This window comes from Dendrobates tinctorius, unplaced genomic scaffold (assembly GCF_039654945.1).
Source record: "Dendrobates tinctorius isolate UK_male_01 unplaced genomic scaffold, ASM3965494v1 ptg000071l, whole genome shotgun sequence".
NCBI lineage: Eukaryota > Metazoa > Chordata > Amphibia > Anura > Dendrobatidae > Dendrobates > Dendrobates tinctorius.
The window spans coordinates 1,408,677-1,431,514 of NW_027361739.1; the positions used below are offsets into that span (position 1 = coordinate 1,408,677).

Here is a 22,838-nt window from a genome sequence, read left to right on the forward strand (position 1 = left end):
GGAGCATAGTGAGGAGGAGCTGATGATCCACAGTGTCGAATGCTGCAGAGAGATAGGAAAAGAGGACCATATATAGAGTCCAAAGAATACAAGTGACCAGGTCAAAACACGTGAGACACCTTAACTAACGCCATCTTTAACCCACTGTACAGGTATCTATTGCAGCTTTAGCCCCTTTTATTTTGACCTGGTCACTTGTATTCTTTGGACTCTATATATGGTCCTCTTTTCCTATATGTGATCAACAAATGGGCCTGTTCTGATATTAGCTCAATGCACTATAATATACAGGTGTAAACCATTTATAGTACAATCTTCTCATATGTATCGTATCAAAGTATATAGGGCATTATAATACTATCTTACATTGGCACATTTTAGGTGTGATTTTTCAAACAAATAGCACTTTAGATTAAATTGGATGATTACTTTTTGATGTGCAGCATATGTCACTTTATTGCTATCTGTGCCAGTAGGGTGCAGAATTTTGCACTTTAGTTACATTTTTTTCTGACCAGTTTCTTATGACAAATATTACACAGCTTTTTTTTGTTATGCTATTCATATGAATTAGCACTAAGCACATTTTGTATTTTATTGATTTTATTTTATTAATTTTTTTGCTGCTCTATTAACTCTTGAACCTTTGATACCATACCTGTGTGCTATACATGTTATTGGGGCTAAACTAATTAATTTTTTACTGTGGGTCTAATTTGCATTTACAGTGGGGAAAAAAAGTATTTAGTCAGTCAGCAATAGTGCAAGTTCCACCACTTAAAAAGATGAGAGGCGTCTGTAATTTACATCATAGGTAGACCTCAACTATGGGAGACAAACTGAGAAAAAAAAAAAAAAATCCAGAAAATCACATTGTCTGTTTTTTTTTCCATTTTATTTGCATATTATGGTGGAAAATAAGTATTTGGTCAGAAACAAAATTTCATCTCAATACTTTGTGATATATCCTTTGTTGGCAATGACAGAGGTCAAACGTTTTCTGTAAGTCTTCACAAGGTTGCCACACACTGTTGTTGGTATGTTGGCCCATTCCTCCATGCAGATCTCCTCTAGAGCAGTGATGTTTTTGGCTTTTCACTTGGCAACACGGACTTTCAACTCCCTCCAAAGGTTTTCTATAGGGTTGAGATCTGGAGACTGGCTAGGCCACTCCAGGACCTTGAAATGCTTCTTACGAAGCCACTCCTTCGTTGCCCTGGTGGTGTGCTTTGGATCATTGTCATGTTGAAAGACCCAGCCACGTTTCATCTTCAATGCCCTTGCTGATGGAAGGAGGTTTGCACTCAAAATCTCACGATACATGGCCCCATTCATTCTTTCATGTACCCGGATCAGTCGTCCTGGCCCCTTTGCAGAGAAACAGCCCCAAAGCATGATGTTTCCACCACCATGCTTTACAGTAGGTATGGTGTTTGATGGATGCAACTCAGTATTCTTTTTCCTCCAAACACGACAAGTTGTGTTTCTACCAAACAGTTCCAGTTTGGTTTCATCAGACCATAGGACATTCTCCCAAAACTCCTCTGGATCATCCAAATGCTCTCTAGCAAACTTCAGACGGGCCCAGACATGTACAGGCTTAAGCAGTGGGACACATCTGGCACTGCAGGATCTGAGTCCATGGTGGCGTAGTGTGTTACATTGGTCCCAGCTCTCTGCAGTTCATTTACTAGGTCCCCCCGTGTGGTTCTGGGATTTTTGCTCACCGTTCTTGTGATCATTCTGACCCCACGGGGTGGGATTTTGCGTGGAGCACCAGATCGAGGGAGATTATCAGTGGTCTTGTATGTCTTCCATTTTCTAATTATTGCTCCCACAGTTGATTTCTTCACTCCAAGCTGGTTGGCTATTGCAGATTCAGTCTTCCCAGCCTGGTGCAGGGCTACAATTTTGCTTCTGGTGTCCTTTGACAGCTCTTTGGTCTTCACCATAGTGGAGTTTGGAGTCAGACTGTTTGAGGGTGTGCACAGGTGTCTTTTTATACTGATAACAAGTTTAAACAGGTGCCATTACTACAGGTAATGAGTGGAGGAAAGAGGAGACTCTTAAAGAAGAAGTTACAGGTCTGTGAGAGCCAGAAATCTTGATTGCTTGTTTGTGACCAAATACTTATTTTCCACCATAATATGCAAATAAAATGAAAAAAAACAGACAATGTGATTTTCTGGATTTTTTTTTCCTCAGTTTGTCTCCCATAGTTGAGGTCTACCTATGATGTAGATTACAGACGCCTCTCATCTTTTTAAGTGGTGGAACTTGCACTATTGCTGACTGACTAAATACACACACACACACACAATTTTTGTGCTTTTGTGTATACAGTGTTTAGCCCACTAAAAGGTTTTTTATTAAGCATATTTTTGCTTTACGTCCTATTTTTCACTCTTCATCTATATGGGAACAATTTTTTTATATTTCTAGAGTTTTGCAGGAGTAAAATATCATGCAGAAGATACTGTGGCGATACAACAGAAGACTTCATTTGTATGTACTGAACCATTGACTGGACTCTTGAGCTATAGGTTGAATATCTTGAATACTGGTGTCGCCAAATGTGAATGCAACTCATGTTGTAAATAATTTCAAGATGGCAAAAGTATTAAGTTTTCACTTACAATATTTATTGCTCCCATTGATGGAAAAAAAAAAAAAAGATCCAACATGATCATAACCCCAATAATAGCATTATACCCAGTTACACCAAACCTCCCTCTTCCCCATCAGCACCTGTGTAAAAGTTCATCCTCTAAATTTTGGTTTTGAAGGCGCTAGTGGATTGAGCTTTCAAAGATGAAGTTCTTTGCATAGTCAAGATTTCCCCTGATGGAATTCACACAATGAGTGTCCCCCAGTTTCAGAAGGCTGGCACTGGCCCTTCTACCAAAAGCAGGCACTCTGCTAGTTCTAGGCGCTCCACATTATTTTAGCTCCAGTTCAGAAGAGGATTTCTTTGCCCTACGTTTCACTTTTGAGAACTTGTAACCCAGCACAATGGTGGCGAGAACCAGGACTATACCAATTGCCAAAAGGACCCAGGCCCCTGCCGATGCTTGCCCTCTGCTCAACGACATTCCCAAGAAGTCAACATTGGACGGTTCTTCAGTGACAGTGTTCATAGCTGGAAGGAGGAAATCATAATTGTTGATTTATAATAAATGAACCACACTCTTATGATGGTTCAAAGTGGGATTATTGTATTTACTGCAAACATGTTTCAGTTGTAATGGCAAAGTTAAAACCAGTCACCAGGAAAATATTAACTTCTTTGCAGTACAGTATAAGTATCTAATATTTTGGTTTTCTATCAATTGTGTCCTGGTAATTTAGTTTTATGCTTTCCTGTGCATCCCAATTATGCCACTGCTTAGTGCCTTACATAACGGCCCAGATTCTTAGACCAGGGATCCCCAGCACAAGTTTGTCTCATTTTGTATAGTACTCACCTGGAGTCCAGCTGTAATCTGGCCATCCAAGCGTCTCAGAGTTCTTCCGATTTTCCTTTTCCAACCAAGTGATCAGTGGTTTAAAGTATTCCACAAGGGGCTCAGCAGACATGCTCGTATTCCCAGTGATTGCCAGCATTACTTCAGGCCAAGGTTTGCTATTACCCAACCTCATGGCATCTCTGCAAAACAGGGAACATACAAGTAAAGTATGAGCAAGAGGTTACCAGGAATACATAAACCCAGCCCAACATAAAGTCATATTGTCTAGTCTTTATATGTATAGACAATAAGCCATCATTGCTCACCCAAGTAGTTTTCCAGCATCTAATGACTGGTAGATATCACATTTATGAAGGGGTCCAGTCTGACCTGCGGCTGCACATAAAGCCTTGTGGAATTGGAACTGAATCACAAAACTGACAAAGTATCTTAAAAGCAAGAGAAACACGAGGTTTGAGGTTACAATATAAAAAAGTTCTAATGCAAACAAAAGCATAACAGCTGGAACAGATAAGTTTGAGCAGTGTTTTGTAAGCACAACTTCTGCAGACATTTAAGTCAAATACCAGAAAAGTCTGTAGAAAGTTTATTTCCATTGACTTTAAAGTATATGCTTAAAGTGCTGATAGCAATTACAAAGCATGATCACCTTTTAATGTGCACAATAATCTCAATTGACACAAAAATGGTGCATTTACATGTCAATTTCATGGCTACTTGTCATGCGTCATTTTGCACGTTTGCCACCCAATTGATTTTTTGAAAGACGACACCTCACAATGTAGATTTTTCCCAATAAATACCACCATCAAATTGGCACTTGTTCCCCACTCCCCTCCCCCCAAAAAAAAAAAAAAAAAAGTTTCCACCCATTTGTGAACTAGTAGCAGCCCACGTACAGCAGCTGATTCTCTCCCCCCCCCCCCCTATTAAAGAGCAGCTAGACAATGAAGGTTTTGATAGGCCCGAGTGTCATATACTGTACATTACACAGCCAATGCTCTCTCAAACTGGTCAAGTTACCGGATGTATGGGACATTGGCTGGGATGTGAAACTTTGCCCCAGGATCAAAATCTTCTTCAGATCTGAGAACTGGAGAACACACTCCCTGATATTTCAACCTAGGAGTTTAAAAACAAATATAAGTAACTTAACCATTATGTACATGTTTAAATTCATACAAAAAAAAAAAAAAAAAATTAAACCCAAGAGTTATCCTTATTTACTAATCAAAATTGGATTTTATAACTTTGTACTGTAGAGTTTAAGTTATAAACATACTAACCTGAGGTTCCACCATTGCTGGTTATACTCGGAATCAGGGAATCTTCCATCAAACACCTTCCAACGCCATTGATCCATCAGGTATCCAAAGGGCAGGAAGGCAATTTTGTCTAAAGCGATGCTCATAAGGTAGTTGATGTCACTTTCTAAAAACAAAAACCTTTACCAATTAGATAAATCTCCCTGATAAAGTGTACACAAATACAAGTGACACTTGGAGGTTGCTCTAAACATGATTCAAGTTCTTGGGCCAGGGTATTTGGTGCTGATGACACATCTGAACAGTCACCACCTTATGCAGAACCAAGCAGTGCCAGATGGACCTTAATGCTGTGTGCACAGTGGGCTCAAATTTTGACCTAAGAGAACTGTGAAGCTGGTCATAGCTACACAGTTCCCCATACCATTCTGCACTACACTGTACAATTGGTGCAGGGCAAGAGGGAAGCTAAACATGATACATACATCACATTCAGCTTCCTGACGAGACATCACTGGATCCCAGAAAGGCAAGCAAGATGAAAGCATGATTACTTTTACTAAAAGGAGTAAGTAACAGTTTCATATGACAGTGACAGCACATGTGAAAAAGACTTGGGTATACTAATAGATCACAGACTGAATATGAGTCAACAGTGTGATGCAGCAGCAAAAAAGGCAAATGCAATTCTAGGATGTATTAACAGAAGCATACAGTCTAGATCACGTGAAGTCATTATTTCCCTCTACTCCTCTTTGGTCAGACCTCATCTGGAATATTGTGTCCAGTTTTGGGCACCACATTTTAAAAAAGACATCAACAAACTGGAGCAAGTTCAGAAAAGAGCGACCAGAATGGTGACCGGTCTGCAAACCCTGTCTTATGAGGAAAGGTTGCAGGATTTGGGAATGTTTAGTTTGCAAAAGAGAAGACTGAGAGGAGACTTAATAGCTGTCTACAAATATCTAAAGGGCTGTCACATTGTAGAAGGATCAACTTTATTCTCATTTGCACAAGGAAAGACTAGAAGCAATGGGATGAAACTGAATGGGAGGAGACACAGATTAGATATTAGAAAAAACTTTTTGACAGTTAGAGTGATCAATGAGTGGAACAGGCTGCCACGAGAAGTGGTGAGTTCTCCTTCAATGGAAGTCTTCAAACAGAGGCTGGACAGACATCTGACTGGGATGATTTAGTGAATCCTGCTTTGAGCAGGGGGTTGGACCAGATGGCCCAGGAGGTCCCTTCCAACTCTACGATTCTATATATGTCAAAGCTTGAGTTTTACAGGAAATTTGGTAATTATATTGGTATACAAGTAGAATTGGGAATTAAATTGGTGTAAACAAATTGTGAAGGGGAAAATGTGGGGGGGGGGGGGAATTTCATAACCTGATTGGATTACCTTTATGTGGAAGATTAGAGGCAGGATAACAAAATAAAAAATAAAAAAAACCTATTCATTGGTAGCCTATACTTTCGATACAAAATTTTTGAAAGTGATCAAGTATTGAAAAAAAAAAAAAAAAAAAAAAATTTAAATGGATTTATTTAGTCTCATGACTTTAAATAAAACACCCTATTGCAAATAAGTTTAGTATTCCTCTTTAGAGAATTCTGTGTTACTAGACAGGATCCTCAGCTCTTGGCTCAAGCGTAGCATAGTTACAAGATGGGTGTATAGCAAGAGACACTGTATTAAATTAATTGCCCATTATAATGTGTAATGCTATATTCTACTTTGGTGGTTTTCTAGGTTTCTCCACATTACAGGTGAACACTGAAGGTCCCAGCTGAGGTACAATTATAATTTAGCACAAAAGGACAAAGGTTTTAATATAGGACAGGGTTTAGAAAGAAGGACGGAATCTTTCGAATTAGAACAAAGCCCAAACAGAGGCCTGATGCAGGTAAAACAGCTTCAAGGTACGATTGTCCAGGGCGAAGCTTTAAAAAAGCTAGACAAACAACGAAAAAGATATCACTCGTGTGTTCCATACCTTCGTTTTCATCAGGTTTGTCTAAAAGGCCAATAGAGTGGAGATGTTTTGGTGTGGAAACAGACAGGGCCATTACATCACCAATAGCCTCATGGAAGCCAGGATTTGCGCCTTCTCTAAAAGTAACTGGTTGATCCTTGTACTGTAGGAAATACTGAACATGGCCCATCTCGTGGTGTACGGTGATCAGGTCATCCATGTTAATTACTGTACATTGCTTAATTCTGAATAAAAAGACAAAGTTACATTGGTTTGCTCAATGCTCAACTACATTTTGCTCTTTAAAAATTCTCATTTTACAATAGGACTCTTTAGTTTCTTGCATATAAATTAACTATGGATTTCCTAGGAATATATCTGCTGGCAATTCATTGAATGCCAGGAGTGCAAGATGATGACAATTGTACCAGTTATGTAGAGAGACTTATTTCTAATTACTTATTCACAAGAAGCATTTGTCCACTCATTTCACTGTGGGAAGTCTTGTGTTTTATCTAGAACACATAAGAATCCTGTTCCTTAAGCCATCTACAGGCAGTTTGTTCTTTAATGATTAAAATCCTTTGCATGGTGGGCAATGTGATGACTGAATTCTAATCAGCAGAGCTGTGTTAGCATTTATTCTGATTACATAACAGCCACTTAATCCATAGGTTCAATATCACAGTGGATTAGAGACCACTAGATGCACAAGAAAAGTTACGGCAGAATTGCTGTTTTGCTCATACTACTTTCTTTAAAAAGTAGTTGATAAGCTAAAACAATCCCACCAAAAGGCTCATGTAGATTGGAGTGCTAGAATACGCATCGGATTGCATGCAGACCAATGTTAGTGCCTATGGGCCTGTGCACATCTGATTTGTTTTAGAGCTTGTCCAAGAAGAATACAAGTTTGCCGTGTCCTCCACTTTAGTAAAACAGTTCTTCTAGACTTGTGTCATTAATATATTGGTGGAGCACCTGGCACTCAGTCAATGGAACTGTGAGGCTTTGCTGTCATCAGTGGCTGAATACAGCTGATCACTATGTCATTGAGGCTGTTGCGGCGAACCGCAGCTCTGCTCCCATTTACATCAATAGCAGCTGATAACGGCCAATACATAGCGAGTGGAGTTGTGCGCTATACATCTGGTTGCCACTGAAGGCAATAACACTTGATTTAAGAAGGCGTTTGACCATCAATATTGTATTGGTGGTGGATGGGGGGTCAATCTATAGGAGGTGTCAATCTCAAAAGCCCCAAAACACCTTTCACACTCTATAGATAAGTCCGATTGGGGTATGATTGGAAGAAAACAGACGGCAAGAGTCAATACAACAGGTTGTTTGCAGTCCCTAAGCCAGAGACATGCAGGTTGACAAATTTTAATTTTTCCTTTAAATCACAGAGGCCTCAGGTTACATTTTCCAGGACAGCAAGTAAGAGAAAGGGCAAAGATTTTCTGAAAACAGACAACCCCGCTAAGTTATTCCAGGAGGTCTCTGGACATCGAGACCACTCCATTTTTTTTTTTTTATTTTGTGTGAATATAGGACCCAGATAATGTCCCTATCCATTACATATAATAAGGGATGTAAAGCTTAAAGTAGTCATTTCTAACTTATGTTTGAATATTATGGTAAATATTTTTTATATATAATCCTTAATAGATTTATTTGGGGAATATAGTGCAGCCCTTTTGTCCTGAAAATAAAGTTGAAGAAATAAACCAAAAACACAACTAATAGATTCACAAGTTTAACAGGTCGATACCTGAAGTCTTTCCGGTTGTAGAAATCCCAAGCAGATGCGTGACATACTACATCTCTGTCAGAAGGCTTCTCAATCATGGATTTCTGCCAAAATTCATCTGGCATAGGGATAAGACCAAGAGACTTAAAGAAATTATCTGATTCTTCAAACATCCTTTTAGCGGTCCATTTCTGGAAAAAAAAAAAAAAAAAAAAAAAAAAAAAAAAAAAAATGAAATATTACCTTTGTTCAATTGTACAGTTTGGTCACAATTTTGTCATGCACAAGCTTTTATTTGCAGTTGTGATATCGTGCAGCTATAGCCGCATACTAGGCCTTCCATCCTTGGAACAAAGCCTGGCATCAGGAAGTATCATTAACCCCTTAGTGACCAGGCCAATTTTTTAAATTCTGACCAATGTCACTATGTAGTAACTCTGGAACGCTTCAACAAATCCCATTGATTGCAAGATTTTTTTTTTGTGGCACATAATTTAAGATCATGGTAAATTTAGGTCGATTTTTTTGAGGGACCTATACAGGTTTGAAGTGACTTTGGGGGTCCTATATTGGAAAACCCCAAACGTGACACCATTTTAAAAACCGCACCACCACCCCCGACATACTGAAAATTGCCGTCAGGTAGTTTATTAACCCTTCAGGCGATTTTCAGGAAATATTGTGGTATAGCCGGAATGATAGAGTGTTTACTACCTAAATGTTCGCTTAACTTCTGAACTGACTGCTATAGCCAGGAGACTCTAAAGGTACTGTCACACTTAGCGATGTACCAGCGATCCCGACCAGCGATATGACGCGGTCAGGATTGCTGGTACATCGCCAAGTGGTCGCTAGGGAGCTGCCACACAGGCAGATCTCACCAGCGACATCGCTGGGGACGGGGATCGCTACTTACCTGTCACACCAGGCGATCCTGCGTCCTCCCGCCCGGCTCCACGCGTCGCTCGTCCTCACAGCAGGAAGCGCCACAGGAAGCTGACAACGAGTAACAGTCCTGGACATTCTGGCGCGATCAGCAATAACCAGCGGGGGAGCGGGTTGTAGGTAAATATCAGACACAGCGATATCGCTAGCAATATCGCTATAACGTCACAAGTTATAGCGATATCGTCTAGTGTGACAGTACCTTTAGGCCGCTATTCGGCCATGAGATGCTATGGCAAACATCAGGACCACGCAATCATGATCTCTGTGTGTCAATTAGATTAAAGTGGAAGACCCCACAATCTATTAACCATTTATTTGATGTCACTTGAATAAGATATGGACAGTACCAACACTGATAGTTTGTGATACAGCAAGTTGTCAGCTATAGTGTACAGCCGAAAGCTGCTGGATTATCACCTGTATCGGGATGATATTCTATTATATCTCAGGTCAGTAAAAAGATGTATTGGTCATTAAGGGGTTAAACTAATACAAAATTAGAATAGCACAGAAGGTTCAATGACCAAAAAAAAAAAACAAAAAAAACAAAAAAAAAAAAAACAATGGATTACTGCAGGTTCTTAAACAGTGTTTTGATACCAGAGCCTCTTAGCATCCCCCCCCCCCCATATCTACATAAAGGTGCAGTGTAGCCAAAGACACTTACTAAATTATGTAGATACATTTAAAATATATATTTTAGAATACATGATTGTATAGGTTATGAGAATGTAAAATGCAATACATTTTACATATTTTCATACTACCCAGTCATTTTAAACAATTTCAGATCTTTAACTGCTTATTAAAGAAATGTCCTGACTGACCAGTCCCTCACCAACCCCACCCAACTACTCAGTGTCTTTTTACCTTTAAAATGCATTGAGTGAACTTCATATTTTATTTGTCGTGAAAAAAAGGACCATTTAGGCATGTGAAACCTGGTCCAAGTATGGACCAGGACATACAGACTGTATTCGGTTCTCCTGACATGAACACAAGAGCTTCATATAGGCCTATGAGACTTGAGTTGGGGGCAGGATACCAAAAGCTACTCCACACTATGCATTTTTTCATGGCTGTCTGAATTCAGTCTTGCTGTGCTTGACTAATGAATGATCTTTCCAAGTGTATGCCAAGTTTTACTCAGTCAACTATTAATTTTTACACAAATTCAACGATCCTCTTCATAACTGCCCTCAGTCTTTCAAGCTCATAGCCTGCCAGATTATTCCTTTAGATGCTGCAGTTTCTATTCATCTTTGCATCTAAGGCCTGTTTCACACTTCCGTTTTTGTGTCCGCCAAACGGATCCGTTTCCGTTTTTTTGACGGAAACTGATGCAAACGGATCCGTTTTTAAAAAAACGGATCCGTTTTTTTGATGGATCCGCGGTAACCACTAATGGAAGTCTATGGGACAAAAAAAACGGATCCTGCAAAAAAATGGCGGATCCGTTTTTTTTTACGGAAACCAACGGATTTTGACGGATTTGAAAAAAAGGAAGTGTGAAACAGGGCTAAGCAGTTAGAGGAGCAAGCCCTCTGTCACCACACCACTCTACTCCTGTGCCAGAGGGCTTCATAGCAGAAGTCTGAAAGCATTATAAAGTCTCCAGTAAAATGTACCATTTTGCATCATTTAATAACCTACCTGAGCTATCATTGCAGGGGTAGCATCAACTTGTGCGGCATTAGGATAGGGGACAAGAAGATCATATATGTTGGACCAGGACTGTGCCCACATGTTCCCTGTAAAATATATACAATAACATTCATGAAGCTGCAATTGTCAGATACATGTATGCATGGAATTTGAATTAAAAGTTTTGGATCCATTAAAGATCCCACAGTTTTTTTTTTTCCTTTTTTTTTTTTTTAAATAAGCACCCCAAATGAATGTTAAATTATTCATCTCACCAAGTAGGTGGGCAGGAATAGGCCCTTTCAGATTAATTTTCTTGTCTCCATATTTCTTGTAGAGTGCACGACGGACGTAGGCATGGAGTTCATGGTAAAGCGGCTGCAGCTCATGATAAAGCCTTTCAACGTCACTCTCTAAAGTTGGGGTCTCGTACCAGGATCTCCAGTATGCTCCATTGTCTGCATGACCTAGGAGAGATCAGACAGGGAAAAAGGAAGGAAAAAAAAAAAAAAAAAAAAAGTATTTTAGATTGAAAATTTCATGCATAAGTTTGGTCATTACATTAAGGACTTCTCCATGAAAAGTGGCATCTTGGAATTCCAAAACAGTCATACATGTATGGCTTTGACAGTTTGTATGTAAATTATATGACGCTTGTGACCTTTGTGATACTTCCTGCTTTGGAGCTCCAAGATCACCGCTGTTGCAGCATTTCTAAAATAAGCCATGCAAGATGGATTCCTGTGTATTGTGGAGCAGCAGAGGGTGGAGGCTAGAAACAGCAACAGAGGTAATCCCATCACCGCATGTTTCTCAGCGTTGAGTGGCGCATAAAATTATGTATTAAGTTCAGGCTCCTGATGGTAAGGAAGTGGTTTTATGCTCCACAAAAGTTATAAAATTTGGATATGTACTTTCACTTTAGCAATGGTAGCTCAAGGTAAATATGCAGACAATTTGCCACTTAAGTTTTAAGACTTCTTGTCTGGAAGCCCATTACTTGGAACTTTGAGGTGAAGAAAAAGGTGGGCAAATTTAGGTAATCACATTGAGTGCTTACAAATAATTGTGTCTTTGCGAGCATGAAGCACGCTGGTTAAAATGCTGCAAAATTTTGTGCACAACTTGTAGCTCCACAAATGTTTTATAACTTGGCCTTAATGCTAGTCCTGACAACTTTTTAGAAGGAGGAGTTCTGCACTGAGGGGACATGGCTGAGTCAAGAAATTAAGAACCTACTGTACAGCATACAAAGGACACCACAACCACTCAGACAATATGTCCATAGAAGATGCAGTCATGTTTACAGTGCACATGGAGGCCCTGTACAATATGATGGATCAGCTCAGTAGTATGGCATAAATGGACAAGCAATTTAGAGAATTGTTTGTGGGCCAAACTACTGAAATTCACCATTACAACCTATTTGAAAATGAGCAATACTACCTCCAGACCTAACAGATACAGATGTGGTCACTAGGCAATATATGCCCCATCCAAAGCCAACATATGAAAACATTCCTAAGGGATCAATCTGAAACACTATAGCCAGTCTTACCGTTCAGCGTTGCCGCTTCATTCCCAAGTTCCACATATCTAGTGTACTTTCCACGCATTAGTTTTCCAGAAACATCTCTCCAGCCTTTCCAGGCGAATAACAGTTCATCGTAGTCTCTCGATTTGGCCATTATTTCAGTTAGATCTTATAATATACAAAGAAAAGGAGTGACAAGCTCTAAATGTTGTGCACAGTTTCTCATTTTTGAAGGAAGGATTGCTTTGGCCACTGGATTTGTCCAATTACAAAACAGCACCCATAGTGTGGCGCCCCTGAGTGTTCTGTCACCACAGAGGTACTGCACCTCAGAGGTGTGGTACTCCGCTCTCAGGTAAGGAGGAAGCACTACCCAGAACCCAGACACTTGCATCCAACACTATACCTCTCAGGGCCCAGGAGGAGCTAGGCAGAGGGTGTGGGTGGAGAAAGCAGCAGGGGAGAGCTGAAGTAGGAGGTGACAGTTGGAGCTGGGGACTTCAGTGAGATGCTTGTCCCAACACCAGCAGACAGTGGAAAGAGTGAAAGAAAACCGAAAGATAGCTACAGTGGAGGAGAGAAAGAAGGGGTCCTAGGGGCATGAGTAGTGAGGAATCCATGCCGACTGTAGTCGGGTGGAGGGACCAGGTTGTGGTAGGGGACCAGCCCCAGACTAGTGGAGAAACTAAGGACTCAGCTAGCTAACCGGAGGTTGCAGTATCTGCACGTGCTGCAGCCACATCCAACACATTCACCGAAAAAGGCAGCTGGATAGGATCAAGGGGACTTGGAGCACGTCGCCCAACAATATCTGGGGCTGCTGGCTTGGGACACTGAAGGCGCAAGGCAGGAGAGGAGGGAGCCAGCGCAGTGAGATGGCTAGGAAAGAAACATCTGAAAGGGGGTTCTGACATTGTGTACCCCAGATTACCCAAGAGCTGGCTGGACCACTGACCCTGAGGACACAGCACCTCGGCTGGGGATTGTAACATCAGAACTGAGTGATTAAAACCTGTGACACTGCTGTGTCCTCCAATTTACTGTGTCACTTGCCCTGCACTACCACCACCACATCAAAGCACACAACAACTGTCCTGGGGTTTAGCTCTACCTGTGGAGAGCTGTACCAACTCTGCTGCATCACCATCAGCCCCAGCGGTCTCTCTAAGCAGCATCGGCCATCCTTGGCCGAGTACCACAGGTGGAGTCATGAGTCATATCTTGTAAACTTTATTTCCCCTTAACCATCATTTTTCATTGGACGCCCCGGGTCACTGCTGCTGTGACACATCCCCTTAAGAACTGGCCAGGTACAGAGTATCCCCACAGCCCTGGCAGGCGCTCCAATAGAATTACCTAAAGTGTGATACATGTTACGTACAGCTGTAACAAGGGTTTAATAATCTTAACTTAATATAGAGATTGACTTTAATGTTTAGTTAATTGTCAAAAAATGCACATTGTCATCTTTGCAGGGGAGGTGAAACTTAACCTCTAAAATAAAGTTGCTATTTTACCAGTTGAAGCACTTTCAGCTGACCAAATCATAGATTAGTGGCTGCAGAGCTGAAGGATTTTTTTTTTTGCTTTTTAAAGCTCATTTCTGACAATGTTTGCTTGTAAAGTTCATATGACAATTTCCATTATAACCAAGATGGAGATTCTTCAATGGGAGGGTGCACCTTCTTCCTCCTGCATGACATTGTTGCTTCCTGCCTATGATTGATCAAACTTGAGGCGGGGAGAAACACCTAGAAGTTAAGAGCCAGATTTCACAGTGGTATGATATTTTAAAAGACCGCTGTTTTCCTCACCCAAGTCCTACATCTCACTTTTGGCAGCCAGTACCTCCTTCATTATAGTTTAGATTCGCATATAAAATGTCACTAAATATCTTCACAACAGAGGAGATTAAAAATATTCAGCTCTGCAACATACCCCCTTAAATTACACACAGTAAAAATACTTTCAGCACATAACAGGCAGCACAGTTATACTACAGACCTCCAGACTGGTCTCATTCTTGGTCCACAAACTAATAAAGTTGTCTGGCAGCACTGCAGAATACAGATGCACATTCTATTCCACTGGACCCAAATGGATGAGTACATACCAGAGAAGATGAGAGGACAGCATGCCAATCCGGGTGAAGGGTTAAAAAGATTTCATTTTGCCAGATGCAACGTTTCACCCATCATAGGTCTTTTTCAAGCTTGAAAAAGACCTGATGGTTGAAACGTTGCACCTGGCAAAATAAATCTTTTTAACCCTTCACCCGGATTGGCATGCTGTCCTCTCATCTTCTGTGGTCTCATTCTTGATCTGAGAATGTCCATGTCTCCATGTGACTCGCAGCATAGAAAAGTTTTGTAGCAGATTTTTACATGTGTTCTGAATGAGGCTTTACAGTCACAATCATTGTAGCTTATAAAGATTAAGTTACCAAAACACCATCTCACCTGGATCAAGAGGCATACACTTGTCGCCATTGCATACTTTTGCCTTGCTGTAGATGGTTTCCATATCTGAGACTATTTGGTTGTACTGAAATTACAAAAGAAAAAAGAAAAAAAAAAAAAAAAAAAAAAAAGTTTTAGCAATCCATCTTTAAGCAGTTGTCCAGGACAATATTGCTGACCAGCCCTTAGAAGCAAACTGGTGATCCAACAGCCAATTTAAAGTGTCCAATCTTGCCAAACCTCACCAGAACAGAATAGATTTAAAAGTGGATTTTTCAGTTAACATTTGTCAGTAAAAAAAAAAAAAAAAAAAAAAAAAAAAAAACCCCCCACGCACACCACAGATCATGTACAAGAGCAGCACTCACCTCTTTCTGCTTCTCTTCTGTCAGAGCAGCCTTATCAATATCACTGAGCTTCTTCAGTAACCTCTGGGTCTCAGAGTCTGTGAAATCACTGAAATCAAAGTTGCGTGCCTGTCTTCCATACTGCAAAGTGTGATTAGACATTGCTAGGTTCTTCTCCAGCTGTAAAGAAATAAAAACAGTTTCATCCTCTCCAAGTCTTTAGTTTACCTTCCCAAAAACATAGGAGTTTTCCCTTGTCCCCCCCCCTTTGTACTTGTTTAAAGTTTTAAATTCACTCAAGCAAAAACTTACATAATTGGATTCAAGCGGCCAGTATCCAGCACTTGTGGGAGCCTACTGAAGACTGGGTTGCATGGCTTTCAAGACATGAAGGCCAAGGCAATGACTAAATTATGCAGAGGGGGTTGTTCTTTACTTGGACAACACCTTCTCAGTTACTAGATTCCCTCATGATATACATTTTTTTTTTTTTTTTTTTTTTTTTTATGCCTGTACTCAGGTGCTGTTTCTGCGATGTCAGGTCTCCCAGTGATTGCATGCCCTTATGTCATGCGAGTCCTTCAGTCAGTGGCTGCCTCACACAGATCTTCCAGAGGTCAGTTTCTTCTGAAGGAAACAAGAGCTACTGCTGCTCCAACTTCCTCTAGATGTCCAACATTCATAGGAAAGGAGCGTGTAAAACAATAATGACTGCACGGTTCCAGTGCCACGATGTCCCCGGGAGCCCTGACATCACTGGAACCTGTTGCAATTACAGGCTGTTATTTTACATGGGGCAAAATAAAAGTGACTTTGAAGGATGTTACCCAGTTAATTAATGGCCAACCACTTCAAGCAGATTACCCAATAAGACTTTTACAGACTGCACAATGAATACTCCCCCCAACTCTCCTTCGCAGTTAAACACGAGATGCCCACCATAACTTGGTTGTTGTGGTCTGTGATGTTTGTGTTATAGGTCCATGAAGCTTCCGTGTAGGCATTCCACACCTCCTCTGCGGTACTGTTGTAAACACTTAGGAAGTCTTCCGCTTCCCTCTCATTAGCATTTTTCTCTAAAGAAAAACAAAAAAAAAAAAAAAACCTCAAGATATGCATCCAGAACTAGCGGCAATTAATTAACAAATCTGACATGACAGAAGGGTTTAGTTGGTCTTAACGTTTGATTACTATAGAATGCAAGGAAATCGCAAGATACGTTTTTTTGAATCCAGTTACCTAGCAGACATACATTGTATAGATAAAAACTGTAGGTGTAATATGGTGGTGTCAAAATACTTATGACATCCTATGCTCAGTGGTTAGAACTGCAGCCTTGCAGTGCTGGGATCCAGGGTTCAAATCCCACCAAGGACAACATCTGCAAGGAGTTTGTATGTTCTCCCCGTGTTTGCGTGGGTTCCCATCGGGGACAGTGCCAATAATGTCTGTAAAGCGCTGTGGAATTAATGGCGCTATACAAATGAGTAAAATAAATTAAAAGTTCTAAATCTGTAGACATTAATATGGAGTTGGTCCCCACTTACAGATATAACTTCCATTTTTCTGGGGATGACATTTTAAAATATTTGAGGGGTGTGTGTTTTTGCCCATTTTATCCAGAATGTAGTTTGTGAAATCAGACAGCCAGGTTCTCTTCTTCCACATCAATTTATGTTCTAGCTCATCGCAAAAAGATTTTTGATGGGGTTGAAGTATGGACATTGCCTGCAAGCCAAGCCATGCCTTTATGGACATTGTTTTGTGCACTGAGGCAGTGGCATGCTGTAACAGAAGATGACCAAACTGTTCCCACAAAGTTGGGAGCTGCAATTCTCCAAAATATCCTTGAAGCAATAAGGTTTCTTAGGAGCCAAAGCTAATCCTGTAAAAAGAAAACCATATCCCTCCACCAAACCTTAAAGTTGGCACAACAATCTGCAAAATGTAGGAGTGCAATTCAGCAGGAGTCCAGTGGTGGGGCCTTTATACCAATGCTTGAGCACCTGCAAGTAAGCCTTGCATCACCAGCCGTTGAAACACATCCATAAAAGCTCTTGGCCCAGTGTGTTGGCTACCTTTATGCACCTAAACACTTGGTTTTAATGCTCTGTAACTATAGGATAGCTACTTCGTACAGTTTTATGGATTTCTAAATCTTTCCACTTAAAAAAAAAAAGTATATATATATATATATATATATATATATATATATATATATATATATATATATATATATATATATTCCACAGTCAACTGAGTGGTCTTAACAGAGATGGAAGAAAGAGTTCAAGATTTTTTTTTTTCTTTTTAATAAAAAGAAAGCAGTGTTTTCTGGACAAGGAGATTGGCCTGAAGTGTGTCACCATGCTCCAAAACTGGCGCAAATATTTGGCATTAAAAAAAATGCAAGAATAAAGGTTTGATTTTTGAGAAGCCAGCTAAACTAATGTAAAGAGTTGCTTGTACCCCTAAATGCTACCAATGATGACTGCAACTCCTGTCACAGAAGACAAGCTCTCAAAGCTACGGAGATTGGGGCACGGGAGAAATAGTCTACGTAAAAGGGAGAGTGAACACAACAGACATTCCTACTTGAAGTTGCTATGATCCCATGTGTGACATTTAATGCAATTGTTTTATTGCAGTAAGCCCAATGCGAGTATGTGGTAAACCAGACAGCTGGGAAAGAAAAAGGGTCAGGAGGATATATAGTTATGGGTAACCCTGAGACAGCATAAACAAAATGGGACTGAAGAGGCAAGGTGTAGACAGACCTGGGGTAATTTGTGAAGAAATACTGGACTTGCTAGGTCTGGGCAGTTCCAGCATGGGAGTGCCCTGTGGTCAGTGAAGGACAGCTAGGAGACTTAAATACTTCATTCTTTCAGTGCTATATTGCTGAAATGATGTAGCCAACAAGTGATGTGCCACCACAAGTGACAGCTATGCCTGTGTAAAACGGAAGGCGTCAACATGATTTGTACCTGCTACCTACAATATGTGTCACCCATTTCAGCCAGTGAAGTTCACCTTATTATAAACCGAATGCTTCTTTGCCAATGCTTTACATTTGGGGTTGTGAGAATGTGGCCTGAGCAAGAAACCACAGCAAATCGCTCACACCCCCAGAAGAACACCTAGACTCGTGCGGTCCTTACAGTAACATGTTGGCCTTATTCACCTCAGTGTCTCACATGTGTGCCGGCAGTTTTTCCACCAACAGCCCTAAAGAGATTTCTACGTTAACATTCCATGTCTGATCTTACCAATGTCTCCAGGATATCCATCAGGAATAGGGGGTGTCCATGCAAAGTCTGGCCAGCCAAGTGTCTCGCCGTTTTTTGTGTTCTGTTCTATTAGCCATTCAGTGACAGGCTGGAAATATTCCAACAGTGGGCCAACATCCATTTCACCTGTGCCAGTCATTTCCTTGAGAATCTCCTGCCAAGGCTTAGACAAACCGGCACGGAGGACATCCCTAGTAATAGAAAGGATCACTTTATCTTCCAGATTGCCATTTAACCACCAAACTCCCCCCCCCAGACCATCCATTTCTGAACTCAGAAGAAGCATTCAGGTATTATGTATGCAAGCAGATAAACGTGGAATTTTTTTTTTATTTTTTTTTTACAAACTCACTCAAGTAATTTGCCAGCTTCTGCAGACCTATAAATGTCACATTTATGGAGCGCTGCAGTGTGTTTGGCTGCTCCACAGAGGGCCTTATGGAACTGGAACTGAAGCACAAAGCTTACAAAGTATCTGAAATGCAAGATCGGACACATGAGCAATTTAGGTTGAGTATAAGGATAAACTAGGCAGCTCATTTTAATACAGCCAAGTTGGAATATCTGACAGCTGTGGCAATGTTTGTACAAGACAGAATCCCCTTAATGCCCAAGTGAAAGTAAAGTCTTGCAAGAAGGAGGAACGCAGCAGCACTCGGTAGAAAATATATATATATATATACACACACACACCCCCCCCCCCTCACACAAAATCTATCATAACTGATGAGTAAACTAATAAAAAGTAAAAACAAATTTTATAAATTACTTACAAAAGTGAAGGTCATTAGTGCATAAGTTAGCCAATTCACGTGAACCCATCAACTGCGGCACGGTGACACTTCTCTAGAAACTTTTCTAAAACATGCCTCTCTTGTGCTACAAGTCTACAGTGTGAATGGGCAAACATGCCTCTCCTGGGTTACAAACCTGCACATCTAAGTAAGCTGGTAGGAATATTTTACTTTTTATTACAGTTTACTCAGCAGTTATGATAGATTTGGTGTACGCATATATAGGTCTCTACAGAATGCTGCTGCGTTCCTCCTTTTTGCAAGTTGTGTTCATTGCAGTAGGCACCTGTTCACACTACTGGTCTGGTTTTAGGTAGTAAAGTCTGGACAGCAGGTTATGGAAGAGATGCTGAGCAGAGAACATTTATTGTAAAAGATTTTATTCAACGAAATCTCTTGTGTTTGTCCAGTGGGTGGTCCTATTCAGCGATTGACAGTCTTCCCTGTGCTTGTAGTTGCAAAGAACTGCCACTTATTAGGACCGCCCACTGGACTCTTATGCATACAAAACAAAGGATTTAAAAATATAAAAATAAGATTTTTTACTGAAACTCTTCACACAAATGATTAGAGTTAGTAAAAGTAAACAAATCACCTAATATAGGGGGTGTTGCCTGGAATGTGATATTTTGCTCCAGCGTCAAACTGATCAGCATCATCACGGGGCACTGGTGGACAGATTCCTTGATACTTTGTTCTGAAACAAGAATCAAATCTTTAACCCATTGCCTTTCAACGTAAAGAACAGCAACAACTTTTTCAAAGGTAATTTTTTTTTTCTTTTTTTTTTTAAATTTAGCTCCTAATGATTAAAGAGACTCCCAATGAAGAGCACTGTTAGAGGTGGTAGCGTTTGACAATGGCTCCTTCAGACAGTCTTCAATTTACAAATATCTTGCCTATATCACTACAGACTTCATGGCATTGTTGTTTTGCCCCAAAGTTAGGTTAGATTATTGATGAGACGAGGATGTTGGACAGTTACCTTTTGAAGTTTAGAGGCTTAATGATTTATATTTTTGTTGTTGGAAATATATATTAAACAGTACAGAAAGGTGAGCAATAGAATTATGCAGTTTTACACAAAATAGAAAGAAATAACCACGAAAGCAAGAAGTATTTTATGGGGAAATAATTACTGGAATCAGCATGTAATTCTCAAAGTGGCCAGCAGATGGCTGTACATCACTTCAACATTTTAGCAAAAGTTGCAGAAGACTAGGAGTCAGATGTGCCTGCATCATTAGGTTAGTGGGATAACACCTGTATACATGCAAGATCTTCATATGTAAAGGGGATCTCTCTCCTAGCATGTCTGTTTTAGTAACTACTTGTATTCTCAATGAAAATATACTATAGAATTTCATAAAGAACTATTCTGCCTCCTAGAAATGCAGAGCTAGACAACTGGTTGTGTCCCTTCAAGGGCCGGTAGTTATAAAACTCATAAAAAACAATAATTACATGCATGGCAAACACTATACATTTTATGGTCCTGTTAAATCATTTCTCTAAACTTACCTTAGATTCCACCAGTCATAATTGTATCGACTTAGAGGAGTGCGACCATTGAATACATTCCACCGCCACTGATCAATCAAGTAGCCAAATGGCAGGAAAGCAATCTTCTCTAGAGCCATCTTAAAGAGGTAATTAATATCACTTTCTAAAAAAAAGAACAAAAAAAACAAAACACATTTGAATGGGAAGAAAAAAAAAAAAAAAAAAAAAAAAGAAAAATAGATAACATTAGCTTAAGACGGATTCATCGACCATATATTTAACAGGATGCTCATAAAAAGGTGAGGACAACAGAAAACCAGCCATATCGGCAGAGAAATATGGGAAGTCTATGGCCAGCTTATCTCTAGTATATAATAAAGATAACGCACCGTTATCCTCCACAACATTGTCCAATAGTCCAATTTTCTGCAGGTGGCCTGGGGTGGACACTGAGAGGGAGAGCACATCTCCTATGGCCTCGTGGAATCCTGGATTTGCACCGCGGCGCAAAGAGACGGGAAGGTCTTTATATTGCAAGTAATACTCCACGTGGCCCATTTCATGGTGGACAGTGAACAGCTGCTCCATAGTAACGGTGGTACACTGCTTTATTCTACAAGGCACAAATGTGAAAAGCCTCAAGACACCTCCATTCACGAGTATCATTTACAGATCTGTTGGAAACTTTTCACACCGCAAGAGGATAAGCAGACGTGCTTGATCCTCATCGACCCCTACTTACCCATTGGTGTAGTATAAATAAAAAATTGGAATTTACCTGAAGGGGTTAAGCAACCCACCTGAAATCTTTCCTGTTGTAAAAGTCCCATGCAGATGCATGACATACTACTTCTCGACCATCACTTGGCTTCTCCAACATGGATTTGCTCCAGAACTCTGGAGGCATCGGAAGGAGACCCAATGATGTGAAGAATTCCTCAGAAACTTGAAACATATATGTTGCATTCCAACCCTATTATAGAAAAAAAAAAAAAAAAGTCGAGAGTAGTCCACATACAAGAAGGTCCAGAAGTAATGAAATGGCTATACCCAAGTCACTTGTTCTTACCCTCGCAACCATGGTACTAGTGACATCTATATTGGTTTTGTCAGGGAAAGGAATCATCATGTCGTAGATATTATTCCACTGCTGTGACCACATGTTACCTGCACAATATGGAAGTTTAGCAAAATCAATATGCAAGCTATAGAAACTGCATGTTAAAAATGTATTGCAAATATGGCTTTAAATGCACACTGTATGGGCGATCTGAAGAGGCTCACTACCTTATTGGAGGCAGTAAGTCCCGATGACGTTTACGGACGCTAAACACCTATAGAGACGGGTGCACGATCAACATGTGTAAGTGTCCAGTTTGGACACTGAATAATATTCAAAATTATATGTTCAGGAAACTATGCAAGTTTTTTTTAGTTAGAACTCAGATGAGAGTTTGGCATTTTAAGATATATATATATATATATATATATATTTTATGAAGATCAAGTTGTCTCATCACTAGCAGGTAATATTTCTGGATCGGCACTATCGCTTTAGAGTGCGGCTGTTGTGAGGAGCCCCTTACAATCTCTTCCGGAAGAGTTTCTATACTTTTTCCGTAAGGAATGGTGTATAGTCTCACCCAGTAAATGTGCAGGAATTGGCCCTTTCAGGTTAATGTACTTTTCGCCATATCGTTCATACAGTTTTCTGCGTACGTAGGCATGCAGGTTGAGGTACAGTGGCTCCAGCTTCTGGTACAATCCCTCTAGGTCACTCTCGAAATTGGGTGAAGCATACCAAGACCGCCAATATTCCCCTGTGTCTTTGAATCCTGTATGATAAAGAAAA

The 22,838-nt window shown here is 40.3% G+C and overlaps 1 protein-coding gene across 1 annotated transcript in view; it reads right to left on the reverse strand.

The window, feature by feature from the left end:
- Window positions 1-2,620: 2,620 nt before the first annotated feature.
- ACE (angiotensin I converting enzyme) overlaps window positions 2,621-22,838 on the reverse strand; it is a 37,369-nt gene continuing 17,151 nt past the window's right edge. Inside the window, exons 6-26 of the mRNA XM_073582317.1 lie at window positions 22,630-22,821; window positions 22,056-22,153; window positions 21,787-21,959; window positions 21,376-21,599; window positions 21,005-21,149; window positions 20,079-20,180; window positions 19,042-19,164; window positions 18,669-18,880; window positions 16,339-16,475; window positions 15,421-15,579; window positions 15,053-15,137; window positions 12,618-12,761; window positions 11,335-11,526; window positions 11,069-11,166; window positions 8,489-8,658; window positions 6,736-6,959; window positions 4,754-4,898; window positions 4,491-4,589; window positions 3,773-3,895; window positions 3,465-3,646; window positions 2,621-3,139 (exon numbers count right to left, since the gene is read on the reverse strand). Coding sequence (XP_073438418.1) covers window positions 2,940-3,139; window positions 3,465-3,646; window positions 3,773-3,895; window positions 4,491-4,589; window positions 4,754-4,898; window positions 6,736-6,959; window positions 8,489-8,658; window positions 11,069-11,166; window positions 11,335-11,526; window positions 12,618-12,761; window positions 15,053-15,137; window positions 15,421-15,579; window positions 16,339-16,475; window positions 18,669-18,880; window positions 19,042-19,164; window positions 20,079-20,180; window positions 21,005-21,149; window positions 21,376-21,599; window positions 21,787-21,959; window positions 22,056-22,153; window positions 22,630-22,821 — 3,227 coding nt within the window. The 3' untranslated portion in view covers window positions 2,621-2,939. The remainder of the gene's footprint in view (window positions 3,140-3,464; window positions 3,647-3,772; window positions 3,896-4,490; window positions 4,590-4,753; window positions 4,899-6,735; window positions 6,960-8,488; window positions 8,659-11,068; window positions 11,167-11,334; window positions 11,527-12,617; window positions 12,762-15,052; window positions 15,138-15,420; window positions 15,580-16,338; window positions 16,476-18,668; window positions 18,881-19,041; window positions 19,165-20,078; window positions 20,181-21,004; window positions 21,150-21,375; window positions 21,600-21,786; window positions 21,960-22,055; window positions 22,154-22,629; window positions 22,822-22,838) is intronic.